This window comes from Acipenser ruthenus, chromosome 33 (assembly GCF_902713425.1).
Source record: "Acipenser ruthenus chromosome 33, fAciRut3.2 maternal haplotype, whole genome shotgun sequence".
Lineage (NCBI taxonomy): Eukaryota > Metazoa > Chordata > Actinopteri > Acipenseriformes > Acipenseridae > Acipenser > Acipenser ruthenus.
In genome coordinates this window covers 9,060,596-9,076,616 of record NC_081221.1, presented here as the reverse complement: position 1 = coordinate 9,076,616, position 16,021 = coordinate 9,060,596, and the positions used below count along the sequence as shown (strand labels likewise).

At 39.8% G+C, this 16,021-nt stretch overlaps 1 protein-coding gene across 1 annotated transcript in view; it reads right to left on the bottom strand.

Moving 5' to 3' along the window:
* The window catches only part of LOC117433317 (EF-hand calcium-binding domain-containing protein 3-like), a 32,834-nt gene extending 19,704 nt beyond the window's left edge, over positions 1-13,130 (bottom strand). The window contains exons 1-3 of the mRNA XM_059006758.1: positions 12,956-13,130; positions 10,095-10,149; positions 7,835-8,030 (exon numbers count right to left, since the gene is read on the bottom strand). Of these exons, the coding sequence (XP_058862741.1) occupies positions 7,835-8,030; positions 10,095-10,149; positions 12,956-12,977 (273 nt within the window). The 5' untranslated portion in view covers positions 12,978-13,130. The remainder of the gene's footprint in view (positions 1-7,834; positions 8,031-10,094; positions 10,150-12,955) is intronic.
* Positions 13,131-16,021: the final 2,891 nt, after the last annotated feature.

Here is a 16,021-nt window from a genome sequence, read left to right as displayed (position 1 = left end):
CTCGGTCTCGGCACGTCGGGTCTTGCTCTTGATAGATTGGTCTCATTCATAAACATTCTCAAGATTATTTTATTTCCTCGATAATTATTATATATCCTTTTTTATCCTTCAAAATTCACTCACTTTTATACATTGACAGCTATTAAATACAAAATAATGTAGCCATTATACACTAGAGCAGCATACAAATTACTCAATTTAACACATCAGACTCAGTGCTGCTACAGCGTCTCTCAGCCTCTCCCATGAAGCAAACTTTCCTCCTGCCACCAAATAAATTTCCTGTAATATATTAGTTACCTTAGCAAAATGGTGTCAGTAACACAAATGCCTACAAATATGATTATCTGTACCTACCTGTCAAATCTTCCGTTTTGATCAGGACCCTCCTGTTTTCAAGACCAATCTCCTGGTCAGAAACAATCTCCCACCTGGGACCCATTTAATCTAGGAATTTCCTAGTTTGTATATTAGACTATAAATATATTATTTTTCTCTTAATTATTTAAAACATATAATAACCAAAAATGCTTCTTTATTTATCGGCATTCCATCACAGTCAGGTTTTATAGTTTTGTAATTATGTATCACTGTTTTTGTCGAGCCAAAAAAAAAAAGGATTTTGTGCTTTGCTTCCGTGTTTGAAACTGTACAGCGCTTTGAGATACTCTGCATTTAGGCACCATATAAAGTAAAAGTTATTTATTATTATTATTATTATTATTATTATCGTCCCCACCCCCCACTGTAATATAATGTATGAAGTTACAGGTATATTTTAATGATTAAGTTGCCCGCTGGTGCATTCACAGAATACTGTACTTTGCATATGATCTTATTTCCATGTGATTTTTAATGTGTGTGTATGTCACAAAGACGGCCGGAGTGGGTGGCGTCAGACCAGAATCAGGATGTGACACACAGACGGTGGTTGTGATGATGAGCCGAGTGCAATGGCTGCACTCAGCGTTTAATAACAAATAAAAGGTTTGCACAATGGAATACAAAACAGGACACGGCACTTGACGTCAAAATAAACAGACAGACAAAACGACTAAACACTTAACAAACGGTGCACGGAGACAAACAAACACGGTGAGTACAAACACTTATATTTACGATCTTATTTTACGTTTCTCCTTCTCTCTCTCACCCGTTCTCCACTCTCGAACACCCAACCCTGACTGAACGAAATGTGCGTCTATATATACTATTGTGCTGGGATTCAATTACTAATTAATTATTCACTTGAATCCCAGCACGTGAATTAATTCTGTGCAACCCCGTGCTCACATATTACATTTAACCAGCACGTGAAGTGATTTGTGCTCTCCTCGTGCCTAAATACAAATCTACACTTTTTAAATACACGTGAAACACAGACCCGTTTATATCCCGTGTACCAATCTATACACCAACATTTACACACGCAACATACAACACAAATGCACACAGGGGCGGGGCGCTTTGCCACAGTGTAATATATATATATATATATATATATATATATATATATATATATATATTATATATATATATATATTATATTATATATATATATATATATATATATATATATATATACAGTGCCTTGCAAAAGTATTCAGACCCCTGACCAATTCTCTCATATTACTGAATTACAAATGGTACATTGAAATTTCGTTCTGTTTGATATTTTATTTTAAAACACTGAAACTCAAAATCAATTATTGTAAGGTGACATTGGTTTTATGTTGGGAAATATTTTTAAGAAAAATAAAAAACTTAAATATCTTGCTTGCATAAGTATTCAACCCCCACACATTAATATTTGAGCAGCAGTGTGGAGTAGTGGTTAGGGCTCTGGACTCTTGACCGGAGGGTTGTGGGTTCAATCCCCAGTGGGGGACACTGCTGTTGTACCCTTGAGCAAGGTACTTTACCTAAATTGCTCCAGTAAAAACCCAACTGTATAAATGGGTAATTGTATGTAAAAATAATGTGATATATGTATAATGTGAAATAATTTATAATGTGATATCTTGTAACAATTGTAAGTCGCCCTGGATAAGGGCGTCTGCTAAGAAATAAATAATAATAATAATAATAATAATAATAATATTTGGTAGAGCCACCTTTCGCTGCAATAACAGCTTTAAGTCTTTTGGGGTAAGTATGTACCAGCTTTGCACACAGTGTCGGAGTGATTTTGGCCCATTCTTCTTGGCAGATTTGCTCCAGGTTGGTTGGACGACAATTTTCAAATAGTGCCACAGATTCTCATTGGGATTGAGATCAGGACTTTGACTGGGCCACTGTAGGACATTCACCTTTTTGTTCTTGAGCCACTCCAATGTTGCTTTGGCCTTGTGCTTGGGATCATTGTCCTGCTGAAAGGTGAATTTCCTACCAAGCTTCAGTTTTTTAGCGGACTGAAGCAGGTTCTCTTGCAGTATTTCCCTGTATTTTGCTCCATCCATTCTTCCTTCAATTTTAACAAGATGCCCAGTCCCTGCTGATGAGAAGCATCCCCACAACATGATGCTGCCACCACCATACTTCACTGTAGGGATGGTGTGTCTTGAGGCATGGGCAGTGTTAGGTTTGCGCCACACATAGCGCTTTGAGTTTTGGCCAAAAAGCTCTATCTTGGTCTCATCTGACCACAAAACCTTTTCCCACATCGCAGCTGGGTCACTCTCATGCTTTCTGGCAAACTCCACACGTGCTTTCAGATGGTACTTTTTGAGTAACGGCTTCTTTCTTGCCACCCTCCCATACAGGCCAGTGTTATGCAGAGCTCTTGATATGGTTGACTGGTGCACCATTACTCCACTCCCAGCCACTGAACTCTGTAGCTCCTTCAAAGTGATTGTTGGCCTCTCTGTGGCTGCTCTCACAAGTCTCCTTCTTGTTTGAGCGCTGAGTTTTGAGGAAAGGCCTTTTCTTGGCAGTGCCTGGGTGGTGTGATGCAGCTTCCACTTCCTGATTATTGATCCAACTGTGCTCACTGGGATATCCAGAAACTTGGATATTATTTTGTGCCCTTTCCCTAATCTATGCATTTGTATTACTTTATCTCTAACTTCTGTAGAATGCTCTTTGGTCTTAATTTTCCTTCAGATTCACAGCCTGACCAATGATCCTTCAACAGTGAGGTTTTTATCCAGAAAATGTGACAGCAACTTTAATGGTTCACAGGTGGAGGCCAATGGTAAGGTAATTGTGCCCTCGTTAGGGCAATTTCTTTCATCGGTGTAAACTGGGAGCTTCCACAGCACAGGGGTTGAATACTTATGCAAGCAAGATATTTCAGTTTTTTATTTTTCTTAAAAATATTTCCCAACATAAAACCAATGTCACCTTACATGATTTCAATTACATGAGAGTAGATGTTAAAACTTCATGCTGATTTGAACTTGGCTCTCGCCAAGATAAGCACCAACTAAGACGTAGCTTGACAGTAAACTAATGTGATCCATATGTGTCTTCATCCATTTGCGCTTCCTTCCATATGATGATGTAGATATCCTTCTGTCTGGTGTTGACGGCTGAAGTGTAATGCTGGCTCCAGGGATCAGCTTACTGCCTCCCTAGCGCATCAGCACACACAACGGCTGCGATGCTGGCTCCGGGGATCAACCATAGTGCGGCCTCCCCAGCGCATCAGCATGACAACTGTCTGGATTGAGCTAAGTAGGGTACATAGCTGGGGTCTTCAAGTGGGCACCTTCCATCCTCGGTGTTTCGTCGACTAGCCTACGACACCTCAAGAGGGTTCGACGGTGATTCTGGTGTCCCAGCATCACCCCCCTCTGTCCCCCACTCAACTCAGCCCAGCTTACTTACCTGTACATCAGCATTTCTTTCTTTCTATTGTGCTTGAGATCCCCAGCCAGAATCTTTCCGTCTCAACCACAGCCAGTTGCTGCTGCTCTTTGCTGCTTCAGATAAGTTCTTCACTGTGCGATGCAACTCTTGGCCACTGAATCCGACGTTTCTGAGAAACCAGGTTGTAGAGTGTGCCACAAATCCTCGACAACCCACTTCCACTGGGTAAACCCAGACTCTCCATCCTCGCTGTTCCGCTTCAGTGGCTAGTTGAGCATACCGCAGTTTCTTCCTCTCATACGCCTCATCTACAGCATCCTCCCATGGCACTGTTAACTCTACCAGGTGAACAAGGCGTGCTGATCCAGACCACAAGACAATATCTGGTCAAAGGTTAGTGGTGGCAATCTCAGGTGGAAAAATAAGCCGTTGACCAACATCTGCCAGCATTTTCCAGTCTCTAGCAGCTTCCAGTTGTCCTGGGCGAGGATTGGTTTTAACAACTTTTCTTGGTGGTTGCTCTCCTGGGCGGAGGAATGTTGTCTTTTGTGTGTAATGTTTTGATGGAACAGGTGGCAACTTATTGGTCATGTTACGCTTGTCTTCCAATGCTAAGGCCAAACATTGCAGCACCTGGTCATGGCGCCAAGTAAACTGTCCTTGGCTAAGAGCCACCTTACATCCTGTCAAAATGTGCCTTAATGTTGCAGGTGATGAACACAAAGGACATGAGGGATCCTCTCCTACCCAGAGGTTTAGGTTCTGTGGTGATGGGAGAACCCTTATAAGGAAACTGATCCTGCTCTGTTCCATTGACCATAGGTCTTGCCAGTCAATCTTGCGTTGTTCCACACTCTCCCATCTCATCCATTCTCCCTGCTTGGCCTGGGAAATGGACTTTATACACCTCATCCTCTCCTCCTGCTTTTGCACCTCGTTGACTACCAGCTTCCTCCGTTGAGCTGGGGCTGCCTTGTGCCATGTAGGAGGAGCTGAACTGAGACCAAGACTCCCTCTTCCATGCTGAACTTGCCCCATGATATCACCAATTCGAAGGGCAGCCTTTGCATCCTCCACAGCTTTCTTTACCGCCCACTTTCTTCCAGTTTTCAACACAGGTGCTGCCTCCCTTACGCATTTGTCACGTGACTCTACTAATGTAATTTTCAGTCGGACCTTGGAGCACTTAAACTCCTCGGTTACAGCGGAGACAGGTAGCTGCAGTATTCCTTTACCATAAAGTCCCACTCTGCTGAGGCAGCGTGGAACTCCCAACCATTTCCTGATGTGTGAAATGATTAAAGCTTCCAGCTTCTCTACTGTTGTCAAAGAAATCTTGTACACAGTCAGTGGCCACTGCAACCTCGGCAGGAGACCAAACTGAAAGCACCAGAGTTTTAGTTTGCCTGGTAAAGCACTGCTGTCTATGCTCTTCAACCCTTCCATTGCTTGTTGTCTAACTTCTCCCACACGAACTGTGTCCTTTAGATCCCCGTCATTCCATCTCCCAAGACTCTTCACTGGCTTCTCAGACACTGTTGGTATTGCCTCACCATTAATGAAGAATGTTTTATCTACTACTAATGAAGAATGTTTTATCTACTACAATAATTGATTTTGAGTTTCAGTGTTTTTAAATAAAATATCAAACAGAACGAAATTGCAATGTACCATTTGTAATTCAGTAATATGAGAGAATTGGACAGGGGTCTGAATACTTTTGCAAAGCACTGTATATTAGCTCAAGGAGCCAACTGCCCAACGTTTCGATATGTTGTACATGTCTTTCTCAAGGGAGCCTATTTTATATATATAAAATACACAATTGCAAATGTGCATGTAGGATTAAAAAGGATATATTATAATCGAGGAAATAAAATCATCTTGAGAATGTTTATGAATGAGACCAATCTATCAAGAGCAAGACTATTTTATATATATAAAATACACAATTGCAAATGTGCGTGTGTAATAGTAAAACAATTTTTTGTTTGTTCGCTTTTCCATTGTTGTGCTTTTTTTTCATATGCATACATACATGTGTATAGCTGTTATATCTATTATTATTATTTGTATATTTAGCAGACGCCTTTATCCAAGGCGACTTACAGAGACTTGGGTGTGTGAACTATGCATCAGCGTCTCACCCGAAAAAGCACAAGGAGGTTAAATGACTTGCTCAGGGTCACACAATGAGTCAGTGGCTGAGGTGGGATTTGAACTGGGGACTTCCTGGTTACAAGCCCTTTTCTTTAACCACTGGACCACACAGCCTCCAATAAACATTTGATCTATGAAGCAGAATTGATGATGCAAATAGAACATTTTTAAAAAATAGAAATGACATGTTCTATAAAAATATGGTTTAAAATATGTTTCTGCAGCAGAGTTATGACCACTGAAAAACAGGTAGCTTCTAAAAGACAGACTCTTAGTACTGACAGTAGCATGTGAACACCCAATTACTGCAGCGATTCTAAAGACACTGAGACTGATATGAAGTATAATATTTAGTAGTTTAAACAGTAATGATGGAGTAGCAAAGTCTATACAACAGACAAGTGTAGGGGGTAAGAGTGTTCTCATGCTTCATAGCCACCACAATATCCCAATCATCAATTTTAGTATTATTCACTGGACCATGGGCTGTTACTTTTACTATGTTTCAACAACATCAGTCTACCCATATATATATATATATATATATATATATATATAAGTGTCACAGACGGCTTTGTGTGGTGTGTGGGTGGTGACGTCAGGTTCAGGAACCGGAAAGAAAATACAGGCAGTAGTGCAGGGCAAAAAGACGCAGCATGCTGTTTAATTAAATACAAAAACAAAATAAAAAGTTTAAACACAAAAACACTGCTCACAGAGCAAAATAAATATTTAAACAAAACAAAATCACGAACACAAAAATCGAACAGCCAATACAGGTCAGGCTGGTCTGAGTCTTGGTCTCGGTATGTTTGATCTTGGTCTTGGTCTCGGCCTCGGTGTGTTTGGTCTTGGTCTTGGTACGTTTGGTCTTGGTCTTGGTCTCGGTCTTGGTACGTTTGGTCTTGGTCTTGGTCTTGGTCTCGGTACGTTTGGTCTTGGTCTTGGTCTTGGTCTCAGCACGTTTGGTCTTGGTCTTGGTCTCGGTACGTTTGGTCTTGGTCTTGGTCTCGGTCTCGGTATGTTTGGTCTTGGTCTCGGTACGTGTGGTCTTGGTTTTGGTCTCGGTACGTTTGGTCTACATCACTGGGTGTATATAATGTGTATAATGTTAAATTGGAGTGTAAAATGTTCTCTGTCTTGTGGTTTTCCACCATCCTCCCCTCCTTCTCCACTATGCCTTCATCCTCCACTATGCTGCTCCATCTCTACAACAGTCTCCTCGTCCTCCATCAGGAAGGTTGTCCGCGAGCCAGAGGGGACCTCAGGTTAAATCTATCCTCTCTCTTCCGGTTTCCCATTCTCTACCCTCTAGGTTCCTCTTGGGGAAAGTAACGCTTGCTTCCCAGCCTTGGAGGCCTCGTTCTCACCTCCACGAGTGCAGCTCTCCGTGAGCCAAGGGGAAACCCTTCATTCTTTCCTAAGTCACAAAGCACCTATTCACAATTCCCGAGGTTCCTCCATGCAGTCCTTGCTCCTGTCCCATGAATTAATAGTTTCTTCATGAAACCCATTCATTTAACGGCATATTTACTGATCTGAAGTGAAAGATGGGAGACTTTCTACAAAGAACTACTATTGGTGTGTCTTTCTTTAAGTTTCTCCTTCTCCTTCAATCGCGTTTTTAAAGTTCACCACTGTAAATTTCCACAGCATTTTTGCAGTTTTCCCAGTTATACTATGCATTTCCCATAGTTTCCCATGGTTTCCCATGTTTACCATACCTCTCTAGGATTTACAATGCCTCCCTGTGCTTTACCTTGCTTTTGCTATGCTTTTACTATGGGACACTTTTATAAGGGACCTTCCTGAGATCTGGGTCTAATTTCGATTTTCTAACAGAAATCCTGGACGATGTACTCACCGAATCACAGTCTTGTTTCTCCTCCTCCTTCTCCATGGCTCTTTTGGAACTGTTTTCTGTCTTCTTGGGTTTAGACAGTAGTGGCAGGCTTGGTACTGCAGAGACTCCCTGTGAAAGCTCTGAGAGAGACGGGGTCTGTTGAAACGGTGACAGCAGTGGGAGTGAAGAAGCCTGGTTTAATGCTGGGGGAGATATTCTGAAAAGTGGGAAAGGAATTGGGATGAAATTGTGTTAGTCTTCTGTTTTGCCAATCAATGGCTACCTTATCTAATGTCATGTACTTCTGTTACACATACATAACAGCAATGTACACTACTCACACTAAGGCATTTAGGGCCTCATGTACTAAACGGCAGTAAATTCACTGGTTGTATGGAGCACAATTCCAAAAATGCTTTGTTTAGTCTGTTTGAAGTTTTTCATTCTGGTCCCTATATTTCATCACAATAACAAACATCCACTTGAATAAAGCTGTGTATGTTTGCATACTTATCATATAATTGTGATAGCTGCTATCAGCATTAATTTCATTAATGGTTCAGACTATAAATTAGTTTGGACTACTGGGCTTCATATTATCAAGTCTTACTGTATAAAATACATCATCAAACAAGCAAATAGCTAAATAGTTTAAAAACTCAGAATGAAACATGAGATTACATAGTGAAATACAGCTCTCTCTAGTTGTAAGTCAGTCCTTTTCAATATGGAACAAGTTATAATGTGGTATGGTCATGACTCCCACTTGCCCCATAATGCCATTACACTGGCGCTTGTATTTTCGTTATAAGGCAGAACACAAACAGCATGGCCCCTTATCTATGACTCCCCACAACAGTGTTATAAATGGGGAACACTGTACCTGCAGGTGTTAAATGAGGTCAGCCTCTACCTCCAGCAGAATAATAATGAATTTGCACAATTAAGAGAACAGAACACTTTTACAGCTTCTATTTATGCCCTCTCATCCTACTCTTTGTGCTACATTTGAAATATATGATTCGCACAGGACCAGTGCCCTCAGTTGGTCAGAAGCAGAGGACGTCTAGTAACCTCCCAGGCGTGGATTCATTTTTATCAAGGAAAGTGGGTAAATTTAAAATGAAATGCGATGTTGTGGCCAGAGAAGGCCTTTTGTCCATTATTTGTAAACAATAACTACAATAACCATTTCATCCATTGAGATATGTACTTCCATACATATCTTCAAATGCACCGTTAAAAGCATTCATTTTTTAAGTCGATAATTATGTTTTGTATTTTCACCCGTCCCGTTGGTTATGCTCATGACAGATCGTACCAATTTTAATATTATATTATGGATTATTGTGAAGGCTGGTATTGCTTTGAGGCAAATACCCTGGAAATGCTATATCAATTCTAACATAACACTGTGTGGCGGAGTGTCCCGTCCCTATATATATATTTGTGCACTGTCTTATTATTTGTATTATTGTTTGCGCCGCGGATAAGAGTGCTGTGTATTTTGTTATTGTTTTTAGAGTTTAAAAACCTTGTGAGGAAGCGTGACTGATCAGCTAGTGATTTAGTTAGCTAGCTGACAGTCACGCATCCTTATTAAACTCGTGCAGACGGTGACCATCTCCCGAGTTAATTCATTGATTAATTGTTGCTAATCCGGAGATGGTCACTGTATATAAACCTGCAGCTCTCTACCCTCAAGGGAGAGTGTATGAGGAGTGAGAGCGGAGAGAGCGAGAAGAGAGAAAACGAAAATTAAAAACAACTGCTAAGTATCGTGCTGGTGGTAAAACCAGCACGCTTATTTGTTTATTTGTTTGGCCCTTGTGCCTTTTTGTTTGTTGTTTGTTTAAACCTTTTGTTTTGGTTTATTATTTAATAAATACACTGAGCGCCGTAGCGTCGATGGTCGATTCGCACAGGAGTAAAGACACAGGATGCTTGAGTTTGGAATTTCACAGAAGGTCCTGTAAAAAAAATCTGAGGACCTCTGACAACATTTTCTAGCATAGAAAGAAATTTTGCACGGGACTACATTTCACCGATATATCGGTATAAATTGTTATGGGGTGATTTTTAGTCCTTTGCAAATCGAGCTTGGTTAATTTTACCATTAAGGATTTTATAAGCCTCTTAATTAAGTCCCCTCTTTCCTGCCTTTTTCTAGGCTGAAGAGATTATTTTAACCTGCCCCCCTTGCTCATGCATTCAATCCAAAAGGATTTTGAACCATCTGAGCTAGAATTGCTAAAACATACATGCACTAGCTAGTACTCACTTTTGCACAGCCTGTTCAGTTTTGCAACAGAGAGGTGACAATGATTTCCACGAACCTGATGAAAGTAAAGTGAGAGAGAGTTTTTAGAATCTCAAACAAAATCTGCGGTCCATAGGTGTCATGAATTGTTATTTTTAAATGACTTATTACCCCCCGCTGCTATCTGCTACAATATAATAGTGACTCCCTGTGAAAGAAATATAATGAATCTTGGTTGTAAATCTCCCTCCCGGCCTGTGAGGGCGCTAAGCAGCGAAAGTAGAGTTCTTTGGACGGGCTGGTCTGACAGTTCTTTCCCCGGGCCGGGAAGTTGGTCAGTCTGGAAGAAGGCGAGACTCCGTTGCAGGAACGTATTGACCCGGAAGGGAAACGACGTAGCAGCTGCAGATTGTAGAGACAGCTGCACTCGTTTACCAAGGGGTCATGAGTGATAGCATAAAAGGGGAAAGAGAATCGCAATCTACTCATTTGCTTGGTTTTTAGCGAGAGCGAAACAGGAAGGACCGGGAGAAACCCCAAAAAGAGAAAAAGGATTTGTGAGTGTTTTGTGTTTGTTGTTGCTGTTAGTAATTGTCTTTTGTCTTTTGTTTTCACCACGAGCACTACTGCACGCACCCGGACTGGTGACCGTGTACTGTATTATTGCCGGAGGTTTATTGTTTGGTCGCCAGACCGGGAATTACAAAATAAAGACCCCTTTTCCAAAACGGATTATAGTTTCCTGGTTTGTGATTATTTCTGCACTGCAACACCTCTGCACCTGTTTTCAATCAGCAGCCACTTCGCCACACTCCCATACATCACATTTTAACAGATAAAAACAACATTTAAAAAAAGAATTGTAAAACAAGTTTATTTTTTAACAATTAAAGTGGATAAAAACAAGGGTGAAGAGATTCCTTAAATAATACACAGTAGCATACTACAAATAGAGCCATTGAAGAACTGGAAAGTGTATTTGTTTTGAAATGCTAAACTCAAGTGAAGAAAAGTTTTGATGTCAAATCTTTCATTATGCATTAATATTGCTGAAGCTTTAATGAAATATTCTTCAATGTGTACAATATCACAAAACAACAACAAGAATAGCCCTATAACGATTTATTTATATTAGCGCTGGGACGAAAATTGGATTTTCATGTTCGGATATTGGTGCATAATTTAAATATTCATTTGTTTACAAAAAGTAGTAAAAGCCATTATATTGCTCAGCACGCAGGCAGAGACCGCATAGCAGCAGGGGCAGGGGGGCGTGGCATTGCCGTTCCTTCACAGTAAACAGTGGCCATAGACACGTTTTCATGAAGTAACAACATGAGGTTTACTTGTGCCTCTTTGTTGCTGAACAAAAAACTGAAATTTAACTTTAAACACTTCAAATAAAACAAATGTGGAAACGGTGTTGTAAAATGAAGGGGAAAAAACTCACCGTTTTGGTTCTTGTTTATTACATTACACATAACAGAAAGTCGCAACAAAAAATATAATATGTTATACGCATCATACACATGGGAGGGGTCATACGCAAAAAATACTCTATCATATATAAGACGTATCCCCTGAAATCAACACCGCACGACCAGCATGACAATAAACATAGACACAATGAAGCGTTCTTACCTTTGTATACCGGTAAGTTAGTGATCAGCAGATGTGTCAACCACAGGAAGAACACAGCGTGTGGTTTTCACTAACTCTACTGTGCAGAATAAATTATTATTATTATTTTTTATGTGTAAATATCAGGACTTTCTTCCTATGCATCGGGATACGGGACATTTGCTAGGAAATCGGGACAGTCCCAACCATATAGGAAATGTGGCATGTATGGAACACCTGTCCACGGTCGGCAGTGGAATAGCCTGGACGATCTCCAGGTTATAGGGTGCATCCTGCACTCCACGCTGAGTGCCTTTACCGAATGCGCCACTCGGGAGCCCCATTTACCATGTTTGAAAGTGTATCGCACTTTTGGTGAGGCAGTAAATAAGGTATTTTTGTAATTTCTAGTGAAAACAAATATCTGATTTTTCTATCGGAATACATGTCAAAAAATATATTTGTTCTAACTTTCAGGTATTTGTCCCAGCACTAATTTATATACTATCTACAGTAAATACTGCAGACAACCCTAATAACCACCTTACACTGTTTACAGCACAGTTGCACAGCTGAATGCTGCTGCAGTAAATGTCTGTGTTTATAATAATACTACTACTACTAATAATAATACTAATAATAATAATAATAATAATAATAATAATAATAATAATAATAATAATAATAATTTAAATCCACATTGATCTTATAATTCAGACTGTAATCCATTACATGTTTATTTATTTATTTATTGTTTTACTTTCGAAATTATCCCCGTTTTTTGTTTATTGTTTTCGGATTTTCTTGAAAATATAATAGTTCACACCTTAGCGGAGACCTATGTGTACATACAATATTAAATGCATTCTCTGCAGTTATAGGTAAATTACACTTCACCATAATTGATGTATACTCGAGGGGTTGACTGGTCACGTGTGATGTTGAAAATGAATATTCAGACAACTTTAACACGATTGGCACACACAGTTGATAATTAGGCTAATGTTGCTGCTTCTTTTAAGTTTACAATGTCCCTTTTTAAATTTATTATGAATTTACAAAAGTGTTTTATTTCAATCAGCGGTTGCGTTCCTGGGGTCTGCACAGGCACTGGTGTTATTCCTCCTCTGCACAAAACGTGTTCAATATATTTGTTTAAAGCTTTTTAATTGTATTTGCAAGTTCGGCGAACTCAGCCTACATTACGCCCAAATAAACCTTGAAAAAACAAATAAAAAAATAATGAGAATGTTGGTACAAACCTCCTGCTGGCCTGTCTCCCATATTCCAGATTGTCACCACATCGTGTGTTTTTTTCTTGTTGTCATGAAGAGTAAGAACGATGTGTAGAGACTGCTGGGAGCAAGACAGAGCGACACCCTTTATAATAGTTGCACTTTCACTTTTTCTTATGCAAGCTGCATTATCAACATTTTCCTCAATATTGTACCATCCTTGGTAGTTGCTGTCAATTAATATCACTGACTTCAGCGAACTACTGTGACGTAAAGGTGTTACACGGTGCTGGCTACCTCGCCAACCTGATTCATAGTGGTACTTACGGTAAAACACTGTTTTAATGATAGTGTAGATAACATGGGTTTATATACAGCAATAGGGTGTTAATTTAAAATAGAAGATAATTGTCAATTAAATGTTACTAACAGTGATCCGCCACATACCTGTCAACATTGAGTTTTCAAAATAAGGGCTCTTTTGTAAACTGAAATCGAAATGCATGTATAGTATCGAATTCAAATGTATAATATCGAATTCTGTACCCCATAGAATTCAGTGTCATCCGTTCATTGTGCGCATGTGCAAATGTATCGTTCTCCAGTCATTATACTTGTGCTGCTGGTTTTGTCAAAGCGGGTTCACGACGATTCACCAGCTCCTGAGATAAACACGCAGCGAACTCCATATATTTTAAACAGTGCACCAAAAATACACAACGCAATATTGGAAGAGTAATTTGAAAAGCACTGAGGTTGAAAAGATATAGCATTAAAGGCAGCAATGGAAATTATTATTATTATTATTATTATTATTATTATTATTATTATTATTATTATTATTATTATTATTATTATTATTATGTGTTTAATTGTAATGTCTGCGCTTTCTAAATAAACGCCTACAGCTGGCAATCCTATAAAACACATTTTTATATAAACACCTGCTCTTTCATGATGAGTACACATATCTTTGTAAATTTGCCATGTTATGTAATTATGTAATTGAAGGATGTTTGAATTGTTTGTTTTAAGGTATTTTTTCTATAGTAGATGTGCCATCACACTGATTACAGTGTATGTCACAATAAAACATGTTGTCAAAGAGAAACATGTTTATGTATATTTGTATTTCCAGTAGGGTTTTATAAACACTGCATAGCCTATAATGTGACTCTTGTATTCGCAAGTCATGTTATGGTATTGTTATGGTATGCAATACCATAATTAAATTATGGTATTGAAAGACACCAAGCTGTCCTGGGGAATTTAAAGCTTTGCTCACTGTTAGTTCAGTTACTTATGCGAATGAAAGTTAAAATATGGTAAGAAACATTTCACCAAGTCAAGTGTCAGTAGGTCAAATGCATGAGAGTGCACTGTCAAACTGCTCTTCTGGGCTCCAGGCAAGCTCTCCACTGTTAGCCCTGTCCATTTGTGACGTCATTGTCCTATCCTTCTTTATATAATCCTTGGTCAAAAACGCGTTATTTAATACATGTTTTAAATATTTAGTATCACATATTGATTTAGACCAATCAGACTACATAAAATACCATGTGTTCTCAATAGATGTAAATGAGATACACATATTCTACGTAGGGGCTGGTCATTTTGCAGTAGTACCTACGTAGGGGCTGGTCATTTTACAGTAGTACCTACGTAGGGGCTGGTCATTTTACAGCAGTACCTACGTAGGGGCTGGTCATTTTACAGCAGTACCTACGTAGGGGCTGGTCATTTTACAGTAGTAACTACGTAGGGGCTGGTCATTTTGCAGTAGTACCTACGTAGTGGCTGGTCATTTTGCAGTAGTACCTACGTAGGGGCTGGTCATTTTGCAGTAGTACCTACGTAGGGGCTGGTCATTTTACAGTAGTACCTACGTAGGGGCTGGTCATTTTACAGTAGTACCTACGTAGGGGCTGGTCATTTTACAGCAGTACCTACGTAGGGGCTGGTCATTTTGCAGTAGTACCTACGTAGGGGCTGGTCATTTTACAGTAGTACCTACGTAGGGGCTGGTCATTTTACAGTAGTACCTACGTAGGGGCTGGTCATTTTACAGCAGTACCTACGTAGGGGCTGGTCATTTTACAGCAGTACCTACGTAGGGGCTGGTCATTTTACAGTAGTAACTACGTAGGGGCTGGTCATTTTGCAGTAGTACCTACGTAGTGGCTGGTCATTTTGCAGTAGTACCTACGTAGGGGCTGGTCATTTTGCAGTAGTACCTACGTAGGGGCTGGTCATTTTGCAGTAGTACCTGCGTAGGGGCTGGTCATTTTACAGTAGTACCTACGTAGGGGCTGGTCATTTTACAGTAGTACCTACGTAGGGGCTGGTCATTTTGCAGTAGTACCTACATAGGGGCTGGTCATTTTGCAGTAGTACCTACGTAGGGGCTGGTCATTTTACAGTAGTACCTACGTAGGGACTGGTAATTTTGCAGTAGTACCTACGTAGGGGCTGGTCATTTTGCAGTAGTACCTACGTAGGGGCTGGTCATTTTACAGTAGTACCTACGTAGGGGCTGGTCATTTTGCAGTAGTACCTACGTAGGGGCTGGCTACGTAGACATTATTATTATTTATGCTAGGGAGGCGCTAACGACTGACAAATGAAAACACTGCGAACCGCGAAACAAAATGATTACTCGTGGCAATGCATTTCAGTCATTCTTCTGGCCCTCACAGCTTTGCGTCCGGGGCGTCTGCTCCGCTCGTCCCACCCCAGTTACGGCTCTGGTCTCTGCATATGTAACTTTCTTGATCTCCTTTTTCCCTTTGGCAACGAAAGATGTTATTGACGTGCTGGTTTTCTGAGCATCGTTGGGTTTCTGGTGTTTTTGTGCTACCTCGTGCTTTTGTCATTCTTGCTCCCATTATTATTATTATTATTATTATTATTATTATTATTATTATTATTATTATTATTATTATTATTATTATTATTATTACTAGTTTCTTAGCAGATGCCATTACCCACGGTGACTTACAGTTGTATACAAAAACTACATATCAATTACAGTACTATTAAGAGCAAGCTATAAAATAAAATGACTTCAGTCCTAATAAGAGCAAATACAAAACA